The 24997-nt window shown below is 36.0% G+C and overlaps 2 protein-coding genes and 2 non-coding genes across 4 annotated transcripts; 2 read left to right on the forward strand and 2 right to left on the reverse strand.

Moving 5' to 3' along the window:
* The first annotated feature begins 4617 nt into the window (after positions 1-4617).
* Positions 4618-5298, forward strand: LOC104907174 (hypothetical protein). Its single transcript, XM_010696066.4, has 2 exons — positions 4618-4937; positions 5030-5298. The coding sequence occupies exons 1-2, from the start codon at positions 4828-4830 to the stop codon at positions 5151-5153; spliced, it is 234 nt and encodes a 77-aa protein (XP_010694368.1). The 5' UTR covers positions 4618-4827; the 3' UTR covers positions 5154-5298.
* A 7789-nt stretch (positions 5299-13087) lies between these two features.
* On the reverse strand, positions 13088-13191 carry LOC125493939 (small nucleolar RNA R71). Its single transcript, XR_007270262.2, has one exon. It is a non-coding gene; the product is annotated as a small nucleolar RNA R71 (small nucleolar RNA).
* A 9738-nt stretch (positions 13192-22929) lies between these two features.
* LOC125493566 (uncharacterized) lies at positions 22930-24585 on the forward strand. Its single transcript, XM_048637031.1, has one exon. It carries the CDS (start codon positions 22930-22932, stop codon positions 24583-24585), a length of 1656 nt encoding a protein of 551 aa, XP_048492988.1.
* On the reverse strand, positions 23473-23579 carry LOC125493944 (small nucleolar RNA R71). The gene has a single exon (XR_007270267.1). It is a non-coding gene; the product is annotated as a small nucleolar RNA R71 (small nucleolar RNA).
* Positions 24586-24997: the final 412 nt, after the last annotated feature.

Consider the following 24997-nt stretch of genomic DNA (forward strand, 5'->3'; position numbering starts at 1 on the left):
CTCGGACGAACTCCCCATTATTTATCAACAGAAGGGGTCGGCCGATTTATATAAAAGAAAGAGAAGAAAAACTTAGCGAAAAAACAAACAAAAGCGTACCTGGTCGGACGAAGAAGATGGAACCCGGACTTAGAGAGAAAGAGCTCTAAAAGTAGAGAGAGAAAGAGCAGAAAACTCAAATTTAGAGAGAGAGAGAATTGTAAAAGTGCAAAATCTCTCCCCTCTCTCCCTACTTATAGGCAAAAGTCCTCGGTTTCCGTGTCCCGCGTCAAATATGGACCGGGACCTGCTTTTCGCCACCTTAATGGGCCTCTCAGAGGCCCAAAACTTTAAAAGGACAGCTCCAAGGAATGTCAATCGTCACAAGAGTCATAAATGCCAGAAGTTGAATCGCCACCATGTTTTCAAGCACCCAATAATCCACCGTTGCCACGTGGCTTTTGGTTTCAAGAAACTATTAAGTTCACCAGCTCAAGATTCTAGTTCATCAGCTCAAGGTTACCAGCTCGGTCACTTCACCAGTGGTCCAAGCATCTTAGGCACCGGCTCGGACAAGCATGGGGCTCATTGGCCCCTCATCCGAGCCGCGTCCAACCAACTCGGCCCAAGGAGGCCTCCTCTTTGGTTGAGTAAATCTCCTAAGTCCCAGATTGACTTAGCGAGAGCAGGCACCGGCTCGGACAAGCATGGGGCTCATTGGCCCCTCATCCGAGCCGCGTCCAACCAACTCGGCCCAAGGAGGCTCTCCTCTTTGGTTGAGTAAATCTCCTAAGTCCCAGATTGACTTAGCGAGAGCAGGCACCGGCTCGGACAAGCATGGGGCTCATTGGCCCCTCATCCGAGCCGCGTCCAACCAACTCGGCCCAAGGAGGCTCTCCTCTTTGGTTGAGTAAATCTCCTAAGTCCCAGATTGACTTAGCGAGAGCAGGCACCGGCTCGGACAAGCATGGGGCTCATTGGCCCCTCATCCGAGCAGCGTCCAACCAACTCGGACCAAGGAAGCACTCCTCGATTGGTTTAGTAAATCTCCCAAGTCCCAGATTGACTTAGCAGAGCAACGGCGCTCGGACAAGCATGGGGCTCATTGGCCCCTAATCCGAGCCATGTACGAGCAATACCCTTCCTTTCCTCTACGGGACCGGGTCGGTGCATGCCTCCCCTCTCCTCCCAGAGACCGGGTCGGCACATATGTTTCCCCTCTCTCCTATGAGACCGGGTCGGCACGTAAGCTTCCCCTCTCCTCCCAGAGACCGGGTCGGTACATACGCCTCCCCTCTCCTCTATGTGACCGGGTCGGCACGTAAGCTTCCCCTCTCCTCTATGAGACCGGGTCGGCACGCACGTTTCCCCTCCCCTCTATGAGACCGGGTCGGCGCATACGCCTCCCCTCTCCTCGAAGGGACCGGGTTGGCACGTGCCACCCCTCTCCTTGAAGAGACCGGTCGCACATGCCTCCCCTCTCCTCAAGGAGACTGGTCGGCACATGCCACCCCTCTCCTTGAAAGAACCGGGTCGGCACATGCCTCCCCTCTCCTCAAGGAGACTAGGTCGGCACATCACCCTTCTCCTCAAGGAGACCAGGTCAGTCTGGCTCAGGGTGTCTAGTTCCGCCACGAACGGGAGACGCTTCAGCAAGGCCTCGATGTTTCCCATTCCTGGCGTGGCTAATTTTTGGCTTATTTCCTGGGCTAAGCCAGCCAGAACAATTCAAACCTAACAAAGCCTTAAGCCTCCAGAGGGCCCACCGTGATAGTGCCTCCCACGTCTGCCCTCCAGCTGGCTACAGTTGGATATCCCAAGCACATAAATACTCAACCCCTCATCAATAGAAGTATTGAATTCTTACCTAACAAAGAGCATCTCTCTCTAGACTTTATCTCTCTAGCTTAATCACTGACTTGAGCGTCGGAGAGGTGATCCCGGAACAACCCCCGAGGCAGTCAAACCATTACTTTTGCAGGATTCCGGCGTACGGACTTTGGACTCAGGACATTCAGATCTGACCCGGTATTCCCTAAGCAAAGGAATTAGCATCCTTAATTTATAGACAGAAACATATAATATGTTATATCACATGAATTACATTGCTTTTTTTTTAGGGGAGGATTACACTAAATTAAGATTATTTCCTTTGAGAGGATATGAATACAAATTTTGGAATTTCCCACTGATATACATGTACATTTCCATAATCCTAATGGTATACCTCAGTTTTTAAAATTTACACTTATATACCCGAACTTCATTAATGCTACAAACCATGACTTTATAGGGAATATTCCAGTAAGTAGCGGAATATTCCTTTAGCTAATATATAAAAAAGGATTCAGCTCGGTTTTCGGGGATTTGCTTGCATGTCGAAAAATAAGTTCGGTCAAGGTTTTAGGTATCATTTTAGCTCTTGAGAGTTAAATATGAGATCGAAATCAATTTGCAAAAAACGACCAGATTTGCCTCTTTAGTGTTGTAGAAACATCTCGACTTGCGTGCATTTGTTTGCATGCCGAGAATAATAGTTCATTCAAGGTTTTGGGGGGTCATTTTAGTCCTTCAGGGTCAAATTTGAGGTCAAAATTTGCAAAAAAAAAAATGATTAGATTCGCCTCGATTCGCATTCCGTAAACATCTTGATTTGTGTGAATGCAAAAACTAAAAAAAAAAATTTTTTTAAAAAAGTCAAGCCTATGAAGATGAATGAAGATCGAATAATATGTGAATTTTATAAATTAAGGTATATCACTGGGATTAGGTGAAAGTATGGTATGCCAATGAAAATTTCTCCACAAATTTTATCATACATTAGGTATTGTGTGTATAGTAAAATCAAGGCTATTTTTTTTTTGCTAATGGCTCTTTTTAAATAATTCATATAAGAAAAATTTATTAAAATGGAGAATTGTATAAGGGGAATAAATTCAAATATTTAGTATTCTCTCATTTTGTTTTCTCACAAATTATTAGAATAGGCGGTCTAATGTTAACAGAAAATTAGACGAACCTAAGACTGAATTTTTCTAACAAGCACATTCCGATTCACTCTAAACCAACACTATCCTAATCATCCCTTCTCTTCTCTTTCCGTTTTTTTCTTAATTATCGAACTATAACATATAATTTCAAAAAACTAACTTAGTAGTCTTACCGAACCGATTAAACTAGTCATTAAATGAATTCAACTACTCACTAAATGGATTAAAGAATATCATTGTTGAATAGATTAAACTGATCACGAAATAAATTAACATGGTCCCTAAATAAATTAAACTAGTTACTTTACAAAAAAACGGTAACATGTTACTTCTTAATATTGAGCTTGGACCGTACCTAATTTTAAATTGAAATCAAACAGTCTTTTACAAAACCAACTGTTATTTTCTTTATTTTTGTTTTCTTTATTTTGGTTTTTGTTTAGAAAGGTCAACCATTCAATTGGACACTTGTATACGCATTCTCATGGCAAATTTCTTCCTTCACTCGATCACGTCACCTAAAAAAAATTCTTTACTGGGACCTTAACAAATAACGGTCCTACTCATCATCTCTAAAAATACTCTTTGCACTTTCTGTCTTTTATCTGTTCTACAATTTTATTTATTTTTTTTATTTTTTTAATATGACTTACTATTTCTTTTTGGATAATTTAATATAAATTTTAATTTTCCTAACTTTTAACCATTAGTCTGCACTATCTCTTTCCAAATAAAATAATATCACTCGTACTATTTTATAATATTTAAATCAACAAATAGATTATATTAATTTATTACACCGATATGTAAATTACATATTGCATTAACTTGCAATTGGTTCTCCAATTTTCCATCCTTTTAAAAGGAATTCAACTTACTTAACTAAAAAAATCAACATTTTTAATTTGAAATATTTTAAAAAACAATTATTTTTATTTCATAAGATCCCTTAATCTCAAATAAGGGATGATAAGTTTTTATATAAAACTATCTTATAATAAATTTATGATAACACCACCTAACACCATCACTTTCACACTTGACAAGTCAAAAAGAGTCACTTTATTAGTTTAAAAAAAAATAATTTTATCACTTATAGTTACTTTAAAAATGTTTTTAGATACTATTTATAAGTATTTAAATAATTCTTACTCCCCAAATGAAGGTAAACCTAGATACGTACTTTCATAATTTTACTTTTCATTTCTTTTTATAACTTGTGCTCCCTCTATATTTTATTTTATCTTTCTCAATTAGAATCTTGATATTATTGACACTAAAGAGAATCTTTTAGATTGTTCTCAATATATTAGAAAAAATATAGTCATGTGGGAATTTGTTTGATTTGTCTCATTGAGTACTTAATTAATATTTAATTTTTATAATTTTTATTAATATATAATGAAAGATATTTAATATAGAATAAGTGTATTGGCAAACGTGTAGAGTCAAAGTAAGAAAGTTAAAAAAATACAAAGAAAGTATTAGTTATGCTTAAAATATCATCGCACATATAGCGTGCAGAAAAAGCTAGTTCTTAAATAAAAGGAGTCACTAACTATAGCTTATTTTAAAACTGTCTTATATAAAATTTTGTATTCCCAAAGTACCCAAACTATAATACGCAAACTATATACCAATATTACACAAATTGCCCGTGTGGTGTAATGAGAAAGAGTTGAATTAGTCTTCAACAAACTCTTAAAATTTTATAATAACCAGTCCAACACCCAAACAAACAACATCAGCAGCCATAGCCATACCATAACCAAAGTCTATAAAAAAACGAAAATACTTTAGTAGCAATTTTTATCAAATTTGGAGGAGAGAGAAAATCTAAACCCATAAACCACAAATCATGTGTTGCGGTGACGGAAATTGCAGGCCGTTAGGCTTCCTCTTGGGTCTTCCTTTCGCCTTCTTATGCCTCCTTATCTCTATTGTTGGCATTATTGTTTGGATAGTCGGGTAATTTTATTTTCTCTAAATTAAAATTTCAGTTGACAGTTTTTGGTGTTGATTTAATTTTGATGTTTCAAATTTGTTTTTTTTTTTGGCAGATTGACGTTGAGTTGCATATGTCCATGTTGTTTGTGTGTGACGGTGTTAGTGGAATTGGCACTTGAGTTGATTAAAGCTCCTATTCATGTCATGGAGTGGTTCACTTCTAAAATCCCTTGCTAATTTTAAATTTCTTATGATTTTTTTGTTTGTTTTGTTGTAATTTCACATCTTTTTTGTATTTTGTGTAAATCTTAATAAATGAATTCTGGGGTTTTGTGTATTAGTTTTTGTTGTTGATCAATATAGTAGATGATTCTTGACTCTACCAGTATTACTTTTAATGAAATTTTTTGAAGCATAATTGTGTTTTTCTGCTCTAAAGTTACAATCCTTCTCATGTGGGATAATAATAGGGGGTCAGCTATTGTTGTAAGTTTTTTTTGGGTCAATTTTTTTTCTTTTCACTACTCTTGCAACATACAATTTGATTGGTTTCTGTTATTGCTGTATATTTTCTCACAAATATATACTAGTTCGAAGCTTCCAAGCTTAATATGAACCAGCAAGGTAACAACTAAATCCGAATTAATTTGCAACTTAGACTCCGATTGGTTTTCTTATTGCTATATATTTTCTCACAAATATACTAGTTCCAAACTTCCAATTTAATCTGAACCAGCAAGGTGACAACTACCCGTCAAAAAAAAAAAAAAAAAAGGTGACAACTAATTCCGGTTAGAAAAGAGTTTGCTTATATGGTCATCAATAACTTAGCGTTGAACTTCAGCAAACATTATTGGGTTGATTCGAGTGATTGATGTTGTGGCAGTGATCAATATAGCTAACCCAACCTTTAGAATGTTTTACGTGCAATGATATAGGAAATGACAATAAAAAAATGTTTTGACCTAGTGATTAAAATTGAGGTGATGTGAACGATATATCATAGGTTCGAATTCCCTTTCCGATTAGTCATCTTTTACTTTGATGGTTAATTCTGGATGCTAGACGTAGCTCGCAAACTTCGTGTTTATTGTTGACCGTTTGCAAAAGAACATGAATTTTCATCATCACTCATTTTCTGTCATTTTATTATTTCATATCCAATTATCCATCCACCAAGAATCATGCACATAGTTGGATGGACGGACGTTGATGTTTTACCTAACTGGCGAGCACATGGACCATGTGAATTTGTAGCAATGATCGGATCGATAATTCGATATTGGTGGACCTTACTAGTTCCTCTTTCAGCTTTGGCTTCGTACAAATTTTACTACTCCATCCTTTCCGTATATAATAAATTTGTAGTTTCTCAAATGCGCACAATTTCAAAAGTAGTTGGTGGTAGGTACTTAATGAGGTTTTTCATATTACAAAATATCAGTGTTATTGATTTTTAAAGTATTATTTCTAGTTCTACTAAGAGAAAATGTTTAAATTATATTATATATTATGAGGAATACCGAATTGAGGAAATGAGAACTTTATTTCAATCAAGCGTGGAGGAAGAAATGCAACCTTTATTAAAGAATAAATGAACTAAGACTACAATGAAAATGAACTCAAATTAAAAGACTGGGTTGCATTATGAAGAAATAACTTGGTATTGTTAGTATTTGAGAATGAAATTCTATGATAGTTATTTCGGTTAAGAAACTAGTCAAAAGAGTAATGTGTTTAAGGGGAGAGTCAAATCTGGAGTTGGAAGATAATTCCGAGTCTTGTCACTAAGATTCCTGCAAAACAAGGAAAAACTGGCACGGGGGTGATCCCGGGAAAGGCCCTCCGACGCTCAAGTCAGTGACAGGCTAGAGAGAGAAAGTAAGCAAGTCTAGATAGAGATGCTTTGGTTTTGCTAGATGAGAATTGAAAACCTGTTCATTGATGAGACTAGGGGTGTTCAATGTCGGATATCGGATCGGATCCGAAAATTCGGATATCCGAAACTTTCGGATCGGGGAAATTGCGATCCGAATCCGATCCGAAATTTTCGGATATCCGAACTTTTCGGATCGGACCACCGGGTTTTCGTATCGGATACCGGATTTTCGGATCGGATCACCGGATTTTCGGATCGGGTCCGTTGAAATTTTTGAAAAATCCCGATTCGTATCAGATCCGAGAACCCGAAATTTTTTCCGGATACCCGATCTGAAATATCCGAAATCTTAAAATTGGATCGGATATCCGAAATTTCGGATCGGATCGGCGGATTTTCGGATCGGATATTTCGGATCGGATATTTTTGCACACCCCTAGATGAGACTCTTGATATATATAGTATTGGGCACCCCCCAGACAGAAAACCCTTTTTGGGAGCATCCCAATACTTAGTGAAGCTGTCAGCTTTTTATGGTAAAGCTGCCTTGCTTATGAAAAGCTGATGAACTCTTTTGATGCCTAGGGCCTAGGTCTTGTAAGAAGTGTCTCCTGATATTTATTGGGGCCAGTCATGGGTCCAAACAATTATCCCCACGCCAAGTAATCGGAGCCGAATCCTTGATCCAGGACACGGTTGGTTGGCGGAAAGTGTTATGAGCCTCAGGTTTCGCCTTTGGACCGTAACCGATTTGTCCTGTAGTGGGCACGGGCTTTTCTCAATATGAGCCCCGGCCCGAGATTGTTACGTTTCAACTTGGCTGGAGTAATGGGGCGAGGGGCTCTTAGGTCAGACCCCGAGAGTGTTGAGAACACCGGTTGGTGATCCCGACAGAACCTAAGGACTGCCTGTGACCTTGAGCCCCAGTGTTTAGGACTTGGTGATCTCGACAGTACTTTAAGGTGTGCATTCGTAATCCCGGCCCTGAGAGCCTTAAGAGCTCTTAAGCGGTAATCGCAACAGCACCTGAGGGGTGCGTGTGGCCCCGATCCTGAGTGTTTAGGAGTCCGGATGGTGATCTCGACAGTACTAAAGGTGTGCATATGTAATCCCGACCCCGCGTGTTTAGAGCTCTCGGTGGTGATCTGGACAACAACTGGGGGGTCTGTAGGCCCGATCATGAGGAGGTTGGAATTCCATGGGGGAGTAGCCCCATCCCCAAGGGCGTGCATATGGCTTTGAGCCCCTTGGTAAACCCAGAAAAGATTGGTAACGACTCGGGGGTGAATAAGTCGTGCCACGGGTGATCCCGAATTGGGTACTTGAGCCTCTTGGTTAGGCCAAGAAAGTTAGATGACAACTCGGGGGCCAATGAGCCCTGCTATGGGTGACCCCGAGATAGTTGAATAATGAGTGCTACGTTGATTGCTTGCGAAGGCACTTGGGCCCCTCAAATCGACCCAGTGAAGGTGGGTCGACTCGGGGGCTAATGAGCCCTCCTCTTGAGATCCTGAGTTGGTCATGTATGGACACTAGTAGATTAAATGCTTATTGTTGCGGTCATTACGTGGTCTATTGCGGCATAGAACTCCCCTTTTTAATACTTCCCCAGATTATAAAAAGATGGAATCAAGCTCAGTTAGAGTGTTCGACTCTAGTTTTGGGCACGCATCAATTAAGGGTTCATCAGTAGGTAAATAATATATTGCTGCGGTTTTTAACTGCAGCAATATTGGAACATATTGCTGCGGTTTCTTGGTAAAACCGCAGCAATATAAGTATTTTATATCAGAATAATACAGCATATATTGTTGCGGTTGTTGCCCAAAACCGCAACAATTTTGCACTAAAATTCTAAAGATTAAAACCAGACAACTAACTCATCCTCTATCCACCAAATTCGCATGACTTTAATATATAAAAATAAAAAGCTAGTTACATAAATAATACAAAAGATCAAAAAGTAAAATGAAAAAGCAAAAATAAAAAAACAAGAGTTACAACTAAATAACTAATTACAAATAATACAATGAAAACAAAAAATATATGAAAAAAAATAAGAAACTGAAAATTAAAAAAATCCTAAAATAAATCTGCAATTAAGAAACTGAAAAAATCGCCCAAGACACGAAGAATTCGTGAAAGACTAGAGCCACGAGCCAAGAACACCTAGAACGAACGGCCGACGAAGAGGTTGGAGGAACAACGAACGACCGACGAAGAGGTTGGACGAATAACGAATGACCGACGAAGAGGTTGGACGAACGAACAAATGGTCGACGAAGAGGTTGGACGAACAACAAACGGCCGACAAAGAGGTTGGACGAACGAACGAACTGCCGATGAAGAGGTTAGACGAACAACGAACTGCCGACGAAGAGGTTGGACGAATGAATGAACAGAGGGATAGAGAAGGAAGCGTTGGTGTTAGTTATTTACAACGGCCGACGAAGGACCGATAAGATGAGAAAATATAGGAAAGATGAGACGTTGAGAGCAGAGTGAGGTTGAGAGGAGGGTAACAACGTGTGAGAAGTTGACATGATGAGAGAATAAAAGTGAAAAAACCCTAACTGATACACGCATCTTTCATACTTTTTTTTATTTATGTTTTTAATGATATTACTGCGGTTCCTAGCAAGAACTGCAACAATATGTTTGGTCAAATAGGTAACTTTTTTCCAAAAAATTTCATGTTGAAACCATATTGTTGCGTTTTCGGCCGAAACCGCAGCAATATGGTTATTTTATATTTTTTCTTTTTTTTTTACGTGATATATTGCTGCGTATGGGTAAAATCGTAGCAATATCACCGCAACAATAAGCAATTATTCTACTAGTGGGACTTGGCTGTTTTTAGCTATGTATGGAACCCTTGGATTAACCAATAGATGATGGCCAACTCGGGGGCTAATGAGCCCTTCCCTTCGGATCCCGAGCTGTTCATGAACGTACTTGGCACTTTTTAAGCCAAGTATAGAGCCCCTTGGATTGACCAAGAAATGATGGTCCAACTTGGGGTCTAATGAGCCTCTTCCTTGGGATCCCGAGTTGGTCATGAATGTACTTAGCTCTTTTTTAGCTAAGTATCGAGCCACTTGTTTGACCAAGGGATGATGGACTCGGGGAAGCTTGGAGATGCTCAAGATTTTTGGTCGGTGATGATTGAGGAATCATTGACACTAACCGTTGACTGTTTAAAATTGGGCCTTAAGATAATTTGGGCTTTTACCTAGAGATTGTCGTTGTGCTCTTTCTTCTGCGGCCCAAACTTTTGGGGCCCGTTTAGGTGGTCCAGAGGTTGTCGCGACGCGGAGACTGATAGAGCAGTTATATATAGGGGGAGAGAGAGATCATTTCTGTACTTCCAATCATTAGTAGTTTTTTTCTCTCTTTACATTCTCCTTTCGTTTTCTCTGGTCCATAGTCTGTCAAGTGTCTGCGTCAGTTCCGCTCCCGACTATGACTCTTCAGAAGGTACGCTCTTCCTTAGTAACACTTCTTTTTCCATTTTTGATTTACATTAGGCTTTTAGGATGGATCCCGAGTGCGGTCTCGATGTTCCTGCCTCCCTTCCTATTAGATTATCTGAAGAGATTCGCGAGGTTGATGGGTTTTTAGTTAGTACTCGGGTACCATGTGAGGACCCATCTAAGATCCCGAGGCTGTTCCATTACCTAGTCCCTCTGATTTGCTGAGTGAGGAAGATGAGGGAGTTGTTCCAAGGCCTTTTGATGTCTCCTTAGCCCATAAGTCGTGCAACTCTTGTTATCTGGACTGACATCTTTTAGATATGATGGTTATGGTGTCTGAGGAGGCTGAGGATAACGCCCCGATGACCTCTGGCTAAGAGTTCCCTCCCTTAGATCCCGAGGGCGGTCCTCATTCTTATTATCCCGACGCCACCTTTTTTAAGTACATGGAAAGAAATGTCAAGTGTGTTTGTACCAAATTTTGGATTCAGGACCCCTATTTTGTCATTCGGGTCAAGAACATTGAGTCCGTGCTAACCCCCCCCCCCCTCTGATAAGGCTCTAATTTATATATGATTTCTGCCTATTATATTACATTTTAGTATAAGTTTTGAGACTTATAATATGTTTTCTTCTCATATTTTAATATTATAACAGTTAAGTTACTTGAGTTACAAAGTTGATTTAAAATATGAGAAATACGCTTAAGAAATTACTTGCTTGATTTTAATACTACTTATACATGCTAATTTGATTTATCTAATATTTATAAAAGTAGTAATTGTTTATTATGCAAATAATTTATTTTGGAGCTTAAGTGTTTATTACTTTATTAAATTATTTGTAGGAAAATGAGAAGAAGAAAAAAAGAAACAAAAGAAAGAAAGTAAAAGGAGAAAAAGAGAATGGGCCAAAACCCATTATTGAAACAAAAAAAGCCACGCACGAAGGAAGCAGCAACGAAAATGAAACCTAAGACTAAAAGGGGGTTGCATATATACACAGCAGGTAGAGTGACGGCAGACGACGAAGAAGGTAGAGACACAGCAGACAACAGACGACGAAGGAAGAACTGAACCGCGGGAGACGCGACGCGGTGGCCATTGACGGAAGTCAAAAGTCCATCTAAACTGGAGTTTATTTCTCTTCTCTCTTAGTTAGTTTATGTTTAATTATTATGTTTAATTTCAGATTTTTAGTTTCAATTGGTTTGTTTAGTTTAGTTTTTATGTCTAGCTAAATTTCTATGTTCTAGGGCTAGATGTAGTCTTTTATTTTTCTGTCAATGAGTTGAACCAAGTTGTTTGGGTTGATTTATTTTTATTGCAATTTGATAATTTTGGTTTGATTTCGTATAATTGATTTGGCCAGTTGATTATATGTTTAAGGTATTAGATTAGTAGCGGGAGTGAACTTTCAATATTAGTTCGTGGAATTATCAAACGTCAAGTAGTATAATTTTTGGAATAGTTATACACTAGGGGTGATCGTTTACATGAATTTCTTGTTCGTAATGAGTTTATGGTAATGTTTACGACCACGGAAGTAGGCGTAAAGTTATTATAAATATGCGTTTTCTACCTTGGAAGAGGAGATAATATAAACTAGGAAATTCGATCATTGCAATACAATAGTCTTTAACCCAGCAATTAGTTTAATTTCATTGTAGAAAGTAATTGGCGAAATCTATGTCCTGGAACTGTTTCTCATATTTGATTCTTACCCATTAGTGTTAGAATTAGTATAGTTCTTATTTTATTAGTCTAGTTTATCACCAACAATCACTATTTTCCGATCGTCTAGATAATATTAGTATCTCTTAATTTGGTAGTTGATTATACCTCCTTGTGGGAAACGATATCTTGTTTACCCATATTTATTTTAATTGACCCGTACACTTGCGGTATTTTAAGGTACATTTAGGACCGACCAAGTTTTTGGCGCTGTTGCCGGGGAGGCAATAGTTCAATATCATACTAGAGGGAATTTCAATATTAGTTTAGACATTATTATAGTAGTTTCTTGCTTTAGTGCGGTATTTTAAGCTTAGGTGTTTTAGTGGTCTGCTATATACTTCAATTTGATTATAGGATTTGCTATTCAATTGTAGTTTCTCAATTTTTGTTTTTTTTGCTGTAGTTTTAGTATTATCATTATTGTTTTCGTGTGAGTAAGTCTGTGGTCTTGTCTTTTGATTTTATTTTATAGTTTATTATAGTAGTTTATTTTTAGTAGTGGTTTTAAGAATTAGTAGTCTAGTTATTTTGAATTGTTACCTTTATAGTTTATGCCACATACTATCGTGCTTTGTTTCTTTTGATCCGAGATTGAAAAAACAGCGTGCACTAAGGAAACAGAAGAGTTGGAGCAAATACAAGAGCTGCCATATTTTGGTTTGGAGTACATCTTCTCTGAAGAATCTGACAATAAACCATTAGAGATGGGGGATAACAACAACGAAAAGCCACTACGTGACTACGCAATGCCGAATGCTAGTGGAGCCCTTCAAGTATTGTAAGACCTACTATTTCTGCTAATAATTTTGAGCTTCGCCCTGCTTAATTCAAATAATTCAACAAGACCAATTTAGTGGCCTAGATAATGAAGACCCTAATGAACATATAACCACTTTTCTTGAAAAATGCGATACTGTTAAGTTAAATGGAGTGACTGACGATGTTATTCGACTTGGTTGTTTCCGTTTTCACTTAAAGATAAAGCTAAAATGTGGTTAAAATCTAATCCACCTAATTCATTTACACATGGGCTACATTATCTCAAGCTTTTCTTAGTAAATATTTTCCCCGGGAAAAACTGCTAAGTTTAAAATAATATAACTAGTTTTGTCAATTGATGGGGAGTCTTTATATGAAGCATGGGAAAGGTTTAAAGATTTACAACGTAAATGTCCTCATCATGGTGTTCCTGATTGGTTCTGTGCAAACTTTTTATAATGGTCTAATGAATCTGTTAGAAACTATAGATGCATGCCGCGGAGGTGCAATAATGGGTAAAACTACTGAAGTAGCTAATAGGTTACTTGAAGAGATGGCTTCTAATAATTATCATTGGTCTAATAATAGGGGTAAAGCAAAGAATGCTGCTGGTATGTATGAAGTAGAAGGAATTAACATGTTAAATGCAAAAGTTGACAACTTAGTTAATTTGTTTACTAAAATGAGTAATGTCAATTCTATGCCTACTACTATGCCATGTAATTTGTGTGGAGGTGCTCATTTAACTGCTGAATGTGCTAATGTGGAGCAAGCTCAATATGTTTCTAATTTTAATAAGCACCCACAAAATGATCCCTATTCTAATACTTATAATCCATGCTGGAGAAACCATCCTAATTTCTCTCGGAGGAATTCAGGCCAAAAAAATGTTAATGTTAATTCACAACATCAACCTGGCTTTCATCAAAAACAACCCCAACAAGAAATTAGACCATCATGGGAGTTGGCTATTGAAAAAATTAGCTAATGCTACTTCTGAAAGAATTGAAAAGTTGGAAACTAAATTGATCAGATTGCTATTTCTAATAGAAATGTAGAACTTCAACTTGGACAGTTAGCTATGCCATTAATTCTAGAAATCAAGGAGCTTTGCCTAGTAAAACTGAAGTTAATCCTAAACAACATTGCAATGCTGTACTCTTAGAAATGGTAAGGAGCTAAGTACCCTAAAAAGTACGATGAAAGAAAATGAGGTCGCCAATGAAAGTGAAAAAGAGAAGGAGAATTATGAAGCTGAAAAAGAACCTGAATTAACACCTCTGCCCCCATTGAGACCTTATGTTCCCCCCATTCCTTTTCCACAAAGACTTAAACAAACTAAATTAGATAGTGAATATGAAAAATTCTTGAAAATGTTCAAGCAATTACATATTAACATTCCTTTTATTGATGCTTTAATGCAAATTCCTTCTTATTCTAAGTTTCTTAAGGAAATTATGTCTAAAAAGAAGAAGTTGGAAAAATATGAAACCATTGCTTTGAGTGAGGAATGTAGTGCTGTGATTCAGAAAAAGCTTCCCCCTAAACTGAAAGACCCAGGAAGTTTTTCTATTCCTTGCACTGTAGGTGATATTTGTTTTCTAAAGCCTTGTGTGATTTAGGTGCAAGTGTCTCTCTTATGCCTTTATCTATTTGCAAGAAGTTAGGATGCATAATATAAAATCTACACTGTTCTTTGCAACTTGCGATAGATCTATCAAATATCCAATAGGAATACTAGAAAATGTGCTAATTAAAGTTAATAAATTTATTATTCCTGTTGATTTTATTATTCTTGATATGGATGAGGATGTGGAGGTACCTATTATTTTAGGTAGACCTTTTTTGGCTACTGCTGGAGCTATTATAGATGTTAAGAATGGTATTTTAACGTTTGAAATTGGTGAAGAGAAAGTTCACTTCAATATATTCAATTCTTCTAAAAAGAATTCACAACGTGATCTTGTTTGTCAAGTTGATATAATTGAAGACATGACTAAGAACAAACATGTAACTAATGCTACTAATGATCTACTTGAAGTGTGTTTGAGTAAAACAGGTACTCCTCCTAAGCTTAAGAAAGCAAAGGTAAGAAAAGTTTCCTCCAATCAAGAGAATGTTTTTCATGGAGGAAAAAGGGTGAATTCAAAACAAAAGGTAAGTCTCCCTTGATAACTAAGACGACCACTAAAGGAGCGACAAACTCCTCGATTGATCCTGGTTAAACGGAACTTGATGGAAGTCAAGCTATAGACTCTAAACAAGCGCTACTTGGGAGGCAACTCAAGCACTTTTAATTGTTTATTTAATTTTTCTAATTTAGTTCTCTTTATGCTTGTTCCTTTTTGTTTTTCTTTTGCAGATACCAGAGACTATAATGAAGATAAGTCTCTTATTCATGTTACCTGCTACTGCAGCCCTGCTACATGTTGTTGTAACCTGCTATTGCTCTATGTCCTGGTACTTCCTTCTACTATGTGCTGCAGTCTACTATGTGCTGCAGGCTATTGTGTGCTGTTGTATGCTTTGTGTGCTGCTACACGCTACTGTATCACCATTATCACAAGAGTAGCTAGCTCGCTGCCACTCTCTTACTGCATTGCACTTGAGACGTCGTCTTGCACCCCAGGTTGTTTCTTTCTAGTCTCTTATAGTGCCACATTGCTTCATATAATCTGAGTTTATCGAAACATTGAGGACAATGTTTGTAATAAGTGTGGGGGAGAGGCTTAAGCCTTGAATTGCTGGATTGATGTATTGTTGTGATGCTGGAATTAATTGTGTGAAGAAACAGGTTTAGAAAATGAAAAAATCTAATTGGATATGCCATATTTTAGGGGAGGTGCTGTCAAAATTTATGCAGAAATTTTAATTTTCATGTCTGATATTGATTTGAAGGAAATTCCGTTAGCTTAATTTGAATTGATGAAAAGAAAAAAAAATTCATTTTTAAAATTGAAAAAAAAAAAAAATTTTCTAGTTTTGTTGCAAGCTAATGGGTTTTTAATTTCGACTGTTGGAGAATGGCATAGCATAATTGTTCAAGTGTTTACAAGTGGTAAGAATGGTTATTTAAGATTTGATTGTGATTTACTTGGTGGACATCTATAACCATTGTGAGATCCTTTTGAGCCTTTTAGTAGACTAAAACATCTGTATTAGTCTCTATTTTTTGAGAGTGTGTGTTAGTTCCTGGTGAAATATAAACTCTTGGATTTGCATTGGTTTCTTCGAGACTACATTGAAACATGAGCATATATTAAATGATAAAGGCATTTGTTTTTGTTGAACCACATTTAGCCTAAGCCACCTACATTATCATATCTCTTTCTAAAGCCCCTCTGAGCCTTAAGCCTATTTCTTTTGTTTAAACCACATTACAAGCTTATTCCCTAAACACATGACTTTTACCTAATCTTTGAGCTAGTGGAATATATGACATGATTTAAATGGGTTGTACGTCATACTTCTAATGTGTAGGTGATTATATTAGTTTCCAAAATATTTTTTCTCAAAAAGAAAATATCAAAATGAAATGAAAAATATGAAGGAAGAAAAAAAAAATGACAAAATATGAAAAAAGAAGAAAAAGAAAGAAAAGGTTCATATTTAGAATGAAAATGAGTTCGGAGAAGTTTATTATTAGATATATGACAAACATTTGAGTAGTTGGAGTTTTGACTGTGACCATTACAATTGGCCTTTTAGAGATTGTGTACTCCACTAGTCTTAAAATTTTGAGCACCAAATACTAAATATTCCTACCCTTTACCCGAGCCTTACATTACAACCTTACTAAAGTCCTTTTGATTTTTTATGCTCTATGTCTTCTTAGTGGTGGAGAATTGAACGATATGCAAATTTAAAGAGAATATTTTCATTTCGAGTCGACCTTTAGGTTTTGAGTGATAATTATTATACCCTAAACACATGAGTGATCATAATATTTTATTTTTATTTGCACGACTAAAGTGAGGGTTCACCAAGTTAATTACTCAATTACTCAATTCTTGAATATGGTTTGGTAAGACTGAATGGAAACACTAATACATGAAGTACTATGCTTTTTGAAGAATTGGTTGGTCTTTGGCTCATTGCTGTGACGTCTAAATAATATTTGAACTAAAATTATTTTCGAAATCATATTTTTTGTCTTGTGAAAACTTTCAGTTGAGTTATGGCTATTATAATAGGATTTGCCTGAAAAGTCAGTCAGAAGTTAAAATTTATAATGACAAATAGAAGCTAGTATTATAGTCCTAGTTTGCTCGAGGACTAGCAAACCTTAAGTGTGGGGAGTTGATAAGGCTCTATTTTATATATGATTTCTGCCTTTATATTACTTTTAGTATAAGTTTTGAGACTTATAATATGTTTTCTTCTCATATTTTAATATTATAACAGTTAAGTTACTTGAGTTACAAAGTTGATTTAAAATATGAGAAATACGCTTAAGAAATTACTTGCTTGATTTAATACTACTTATACATGCTAATTTGATTTATCTAATATTTATAATAGTAGTATTGTTTATTATGCAAATAATTTATTTTGGAGCTTAAGTGTTTATTACTTTATTAAATTATTTGTAGGAAAATGAGAAGAAGAAAAAAGAAACAAAAGAAAGAAAGTAAAAGGAGAAAAAGAAAATGGGCCAAAACCCATTATTGAAACAAAAAAAGCCACGCACGAAGGAAGCAGCAACGAAAATGAAACCTAAGACTAAAAGGGGGGCTGCATATATACACAGCAGGTAGAGTGACGGCAGACGACGAAGAAGGTAGAGACACAGCAGACAACAGACGACGAAGGAAGAACTGAACCGCGGGAGACGCGACGCGGTGGCCATTGACGGAAGTCAAAAGTCCATCTAAACTGGAGTTTATTTCTCTTCTCTCTTAGTTAGTTTATGTTTAATTATTATGTTTAATTTCAGATTTTTAGTTTCAATTGGTTTGTTTAGTTTAGTTTTTATGTCTAGCTAAATTTCTATGTTCTAGGGCTAGATGTAGTCTTTTATTTTTCTGTCAATGAGTTGAACCAAGTTGTTTGGGTTGATTTATTTTTATTGCAATTTGATAATTTTGGTTTGATTTCGTATAATTGATTTGGCCAGTTGATTATATGTTTAAGGTATTGGATTTGTAGCAGGAGTGAACTTTCAATATTAGTTCGTGGAATTATCAAACGTCAAGTAGTATAATTTTAGGAATAGTTATACACTAGGGGTGATCGTTTACATGAATTTCTTGTTCGTAATGAGTTATGGTAATGTTTACGACCACGGAAGTAGGCGTAAAGTTATTATAAATATGCGTTTTCTACCTTGGAAGAGGAGATAATATAAATTAGGAAATTCGGTCATTGCAATACAATAGTCTTTAACCCAGCAATTAGTTTAATTTCATTGTAGAAAGTAATTGGCGAAATCTATGTCCTGGAACTGTTTCTCATATTTGATTCTTACCCATTAGTGTTAGAATTAGTATAGTTCTTATTTTATTCGTCTAGTTTATCACCCACAATCACTACTTTCGGATCGTCTAGATAATATTAGTATCTCTTAATTTGGTAGTTGATTATACCTCCTTGTGGGAAACGATATGTTGCTTACCCTATATTTATTTTAATTGACCCGTACACTTGCGGTATTTTAAGGTACATTTAGGACCGACCAAGTTTTTGGCGCCGTTGCCGGGGTGGCAATAGTTCAATATCATACTAGAGGGAATTTCAATATTAGTTTAGACATTATTATAGTAGTTTCTTGCTTTAGTGCGGTATTTTAAGCTTAGGTGTTTTAGTGGTTTGCTTATACTTCAATTTGATTATAGGATTTGCTATTCAATTGTAGTTTCTCAATTTTTGTTTTTTTTGCTGTAGTTTTAGTATTATCATTATTGTTTTCGTGTGAGTAAGTCTGTGGTCTTGTCTTTTGATTTTTATTTTATAGTTTATTATAGTAGTTTATTTTTAGTAGTGGTTTTAAGAATTAGTAGTCTAGTTATTTTGAATTGTTACCTTTATAGTTTATGCCACGTACTCATCGTGCTTTGATTTCTTTTGATCCCGAGATTGAAAAAACAGAGCGTGCACTAAGGAAACAGAAGAGGCTGGAGCAAATACAAGAGCTGCCATATTTTGGTTTGGAGTACATCTTCTCTGAAGAATCTGACAATAAACCATTAGAGATGGGGGATAACAACAACGAAAAGCCACTACGTGACTAGGCAATGCCGAATGCTAGTGGAGCCTCTTCAAGTATTGTAAGACCTACTATTTCTGCTAATAATTTTGAGCTTCGCCCTGCCTTAATTCAAATAATTCAACAAAACCAATTTAGTGGCCTAGATGATGAAGACCCTAATGAACATATAACCACTTTTCTTGAAAAATGCGATACTGTTAAGTTAAATGGAGTGACTGACGATGTTATTCGACTTGGGTTGTTTCCGTTTTCACTTAAAGATAAAGCTAAAATGTGGTTAAAATCTAATCCACCTAATTCATTTACGACATGGGCTACATTATCTCAAGCTTGTGCAAACTTTTTATAATGCTCTATGTCCTGCTACTTCCTTCTACTATGTGCTGCAGTCTACTATGTGCTGCAGGCTATTGTGTGCTGTTGTATGCTATTGTGTGCTGCTACACGCTACTGTATCACCATTATCACAAGAGTAGCTAGCTCGCTGCCACTCTCTTACTCCATTGCACTTGAGACGTCGTCTTGCACCCCAGGTTGTTTCTTTCTATGTCTTTTATAGTGCCACATTGCTTCATATAATCTGAGTTTATCGAAACATTGAGGACAATGTTTGTAATAAGTGTGGGGGAGAGGCTTAAGCCTTAGACTGCTGGATTGATGTATTGTTGTGATGCTGGAATTAAATTGTGTGAAGAAACAGGTTTAGAAAATGAAAAAATATAATTGGATATGCCATATTTTAGGGGAGGTGCTGTCAAAATTTATGCAGAAATTTTAATTTTCATGTCTGATATTGATTTGAAGGGAAATTCCATTAGCTTAATTTGACTGAAAAGAAAAAAAAAATTCAATTTTTAAAATTGAAAAAAAAAAAAAAGTTTTTCTAGTTTTGTTGCAAGCTAATGGGTTTTTAATTTCGACTGATTCGGAGAATGGCATAGCATAATTGTTCAAGTGTTTGGCAAGTGGTAAGAATGGTTATTTAAGATTTGATTGTGATTTACTTGGTGGACATCTATAACCGTTGTGAGATCCTTTTGAGCCTTTTAGTAGACTAAAACATCTTTATTAGTCTCTATTTTTTGAGAGTGTGTGTTAGTTCCTGGTGAAATATAAACTCTTGGATTTGCATTGGTTTCTTCGAGACTACATTGAAACATGAGCATATATTAAAATGATAAAGGCATTTGTTTTTGTTGAACCACATTTAGCCTAAGCCACCTACATTATCATATCTCTTTCTAAAGCCCCTCTGAGCCTTAAGCCTATTTCTTTTGTTTAAACCACATTACAAGCTTATTCCCTAAACACATGACTTTTACCTAATCTTTGAGCTAGTGGAATATATGAAATGATTTAAATGGGGTTGTACGTCATACTTCTATGTGTATGTAGGTGATTATATTAGTTTCCAAGAATATTTTTTCTCAAAAAGAAAATATCAAAATGAAATGAAAAATATGAAGGAAGAAAAGAAATGACAAAATATGAAAAGAAGAACAAAAAAGAAAGAAAAGGTTGATATTGAGAATGAAAATGAGTTCGGAAAAGTTTATTATTAGATATATGACAAACATTTGAGTAGTTGGAGTTTTGACTGTGACCATTAAAATTGGCCTTGTTAAAGATTGTGTACTCCACTAGTCTTAAAGATTTTGAGCACCAAATACTAAATACTTCCTACCCTTTACCCGAGCCTTACATTACAACCTTACTAAAGTCCTTTTGATTTTTTATGCTCTATGTCTTCTTAGTGGTAGAGAATTGAACGATATGCAAATTTAAAGACGACATATTTCATTTCGAGTCGACCTTTAGGTTTTGAGTGATAATTATTATACCCTAAACACATGAGTGATCATAATATTTTATTTTTATTTGCACGACTAAAGTGAGGGTTCACCAAGTTAATTACTCAATTACTCAATTCATGAATATGGTTATGGTAAGACTGAATGGAAACACTAATACATGAAGTACTATGCTTTTTGAAGAATTGGTTGGTCTTTGGCTCATTGCTTGTGACGTCTAAATAATATTGAACTAAAATTATTTTGAAATCATATTTTTTGTATTTGTGAAAACTTTCAGTTGAGTTATGGCTACTTATAATAGGATTTGCCTGAAAAGTCAGTCAGAAGTTAAAATTTATAATGACAAATAGAAGCGAGTATTATAGTCCTAGTTTGCTCGAGGACTAGCAAACCTTAAGTGTGGGGAGTTGATAAGGCTCTATTTTATATATGATTTCTGCCTATTATATTACATTTTAGTATAAGTTTTGAGACTTATAATATGTTTTCTTCTCATATTTTAATATTATAACAGTTAAGTTACTTGAGTTACAAAGTTGATTTAAAATATGAGAAATACGCTTAAGAAATTACTTGCTTGATTTTAATACTACTTATACATGCTAATTTGATTTATCTAATATTTATAATAGTAGTATTTGTTTATTATGCAAATAATTTATTTTGGAGCTTAAGTGTTTATTACTTTATTAAATTATTTGTAGGAAAATGAGAAGAAGAAAAAAAGAAACAAAAGAAAGAAAGTAAAAGGAGAAAAAGAAAATGGGCCAAAACCCATTATTGAAACAAAAAAAGCCACGCACGAAGGAAGCAGCAACGAAAATGAAACCTAAGACTAAAAGGGGGGCTGCATATATACACAGCAGGTAGAGTGACGGCAGACGAAGAAGGTAGAGACACAGCAGACAACAGACGACGAAGGAAGAACTGAACCGCGGGAGACGCGACGCGGTGCCCATTGACGGAAGTCAAAAGTCCATCTAAACTGGAGTTTATTTCTCTTCTCTCTTAGTTAGTTTATGTTTAATTATTATGTTTAATTTCAGATTTTTAGTTTCAATTGGTTTGTTTAGTTTAGTTTTTATGTCTAGCTAAATTTCTATGTTCTAGGGCTAGATGTAGTCTTTTATTTTTCTGTCAATGAGTTGAACCAAGTTGTTTGGTGTTATTTATTTTTATTGCAATTTGATAATTTTGGTTTGATTTCGTATAATTGATTTGGCCAGTTGATTATATGTTTAAGGTATTGGATTAGTAGCAGGAGTGAACTTTCAATATTAGTTCGTGGAATTATCAAACGTCAAGTAGTATAATTTTAGGAATAGTTATACACTAGGGGTGATCGTTTACATGAATTTCTTGTTCGTAATGAGTTTATGGTAATGTTTACGACCACGGAAGTAGGCGTAAAGTTATTATAAATATGCGTTTTCTACCTTGGAAGAGGAGATAATATAAATTAGGAAATTCGATCATTGCAATACAATAGTCTTTAACCCAGCAATTAGTTTAATTTCATTGTAGAAATTAATTGGCGAAATCTATGTCCTGGAACTGTTTCTCATATTTGATTCTTACCCATGAGTGTTAGAATTAGTATAGTTCTTATTTTATTAGTCTAGTTTATCACCAACAATCACTATTTTCCGATCGTCTAGATAATATTAGTATCTCTTAATTTGGTAGTTGATTATACCTCCTTGTGGGAAACGATATCTTGCTTACCCTATATTTATTTTAATTGACCCGTACACTTGCGGTATTTTAAGGTACATTTAGGACCGACCAAGTTTTTGGCGCCGTTGCCTGGGAGGCAATAGTTCAATATCATACTAGAGGGAATTTCAATATTAGTTTAGACATTATTATAGTAGTTTCTTGCTTTAGTGCGGTATTTTAAGCTTAGGTGTTTTAGTGGTCTGCTATATACTTCAATTTGATTATAAGATTTGCTATTCAATCGTAGTTTCTCAATTTTTGTTTTTTTTTGCTGTAGTTTTAGTATTATCATTATTGTTTTCGTGTGAGTAAGTCTGTGGTCTTGTCTTTTGATTTTATTTTATAGTTTATTATAGTAGTTTATTTTTAGTAGTGGTTTTAAGAATTAGTAGTCTAGTTATTTTGAATTGTTACCTTTATAGTTTATGCCACGTATTCATCGTGCTTTGATTTCTTTTGATCCCGAGATTGAAAAAACAGAGCGTGCACTAAGGAAACAGAAGAGGTTGGAGCAAATACAAGAGCTACCATATTTTGGTTTGGAGTACATCTTCTCTGAAGAATCTGACAATAAACCATTAGAGATGGGGGATAACAACAACGAAAAGCCACTACGTGACTACGCAATGTCGAATGCTAGTGGAGCCTCTTCAAGTATTGTAAGACCTACTATTTCTCCTAATAATTTTGAGCTTCGCCCTGCCTTAATTCAAATAATTCAACAAGACCAATTTAGTGGCCTAGATGATGAAGACCCTAATGAACATATAACCACTTTTCTTGAAAAATGCGATACTGTTAAGTTAAATGGAGTGACTGACGATGTTATTCGACTTGGGTTGTTTCCGTTTTCACTTAAAGATAAAGCTAAAATGTGGTTAAAATCTAATCCACCTAATTCATTTACGACATGGGCTACATTATCTCAAGCTTTTCTTAGTAAATATTTTCCCTCGGGAAAAACTGCTAAGTTTAGAAATAATAAAACTAGTTTTTTTCAACTTGATGGGGAGTCTTTATATGAAGCATGGGAAAGGTTTAAAGATTTACAACGTAAATATCCTCATCATGGTGTTCCTGATTGGTTGCTTGTGCAAACTTTTTATAATGGTCTGAATGAATCTGTTAGGATAACTATAGATACAGCCGCCGGAGGTGCAATAATGGGTAAAACTACTGAAGTAGCTAATAGGTTACTTGAAGAGATGGCTTCTAATAATTATCATTGGTCTAATAATAGGGGTAAAGCAAAGAATGCTGCTGGTATGTATGAAGTAGAAGGAATTAACATGTTAAATGCAAAAGTTGACAACTTAGTTAATTTGTTTACTAAAATGAGTAATGTCAATTCTATGTCTACTACAATGCCATGTAATTTGTGTGGAGGTGCTCATTTAACTGCTGAATGTGCTAATGTGGAGCAAGCTCAATATGTTTCTAATTTTAATAAGCACCCACAAAATGATCCCTATTCTAATACTTATAATCCAGGCTGGAGAAACCATCCTAATTTCTCTCGGAGGAATTCAGGCCAAAAAAATGTTAATGTTAATTCACAACATCAACCTGGCTTTCATCAAAAACAACCCCAACAAGAAATTAGACCATCATGGGAGTTGGCTACTGAAAAATTAGCTAATGCTACTTCTGAAAGAATTGAAAAGTTGGAAACTAAAATTGATCAAATTGCTATTTCTAATAGAAATGTAGAACTTCAACTTGGACAGTTAGCTACTGCCATTAATTCTAGAAATCAAGGAGCTTTGCCTAGTAAAACTGAAGTTAATCCTAAACAACATTGCAATGCTGTGACTCTTAGAAATGGTAAGGAGTTAAGTAACATAAAAAGTACGATGAAAGAAAATGAGGTCGCCAATGAAAGTGAAAAAGAGAAGGAGAATTATGAAACTGAAAAAGATCCTGAATTGACACCTTCTCCCCCATTGAGACCTTATGTTCCCCCTATTCCTTTTCCACAAAGACTTAAACAAACTTACCTCCCTATTCCTTTTCCACAAAGACCTTATGTTCCCCCTATTCCTGTGGCGCAATTCGATTACTCTTATGTTGGGCCCAGTTGACCTTCATGGCCCGGGATGGTTCCGTTTCCAATGTCGGGCTGGTTATAAGGTTGTTTGGATGCTCCGTTTAACCAGAAGAGATTTCAGCGCACGTTCTACCATATATATATATACCAGTGGCGAATGGGGAATCCCAATCTTACCTCCCGAGGATGGGCCTAGATTGAGTCGTAGTTGTGATAAGGGTAATTTCTTTTACCGAATGTGTGGATTTGCTCTTTAACGCTAAAATGTTCACATTTCCTTTGTTTCAGCTCTTGCCTGACATCGACTCGATCCTGCAATGGCAAGACACTTTATCGGCAATGCTGCTATGGCCGCATTTATTTTAGCTGAGCTGAATGCGGAGACTATATCTGTACCACCACCTCCAAAGGTGAGTTACTTCTTTAATAACCATTTCTTTATATCC

The sequence above is a fragment of the Beta vulgaris genome, chromosome 9 (genome assembly GCF_026745355.1).
Source record: "Beta vulgaris subsp. vulgaris cultivar EL10 chromosome 9, EL10.2, whole genome shotgun sequence".
NCBI lineage: Eukaryota > Viridiplantae > Streptophyta > Magnoliopsida > Caryophyllales > Amaranthaceae > Beta > Beta vulgaris.

What these genes read in the sequence shown, in the direction of transcription:
- LOC104907174 (XM_010696066.4), top strand. Translation starts at nt 4,828, where the DNA reads ATGTGTTGCGGTGACGGAAATTGCAGGCCGTTAGGCTTCCTCTTGGGT. An exon ending in ATTATTGTTTGGATAGTCGG is followed by an intron (nt 4,938 to 5,029) that starts GTAATTTTATTT and finishes TTTTTTTGGCAG; the next exon opens with ATTGACGTTGAGTTGCATAT.
- LOC125493566 (XM_048637031.1), top strand. Translation starts at nt 22,930, where the DNA reads ATGCCACGTATTCATCGTGCTTTGATTTCTTTTGATCCCGAGATTGAA.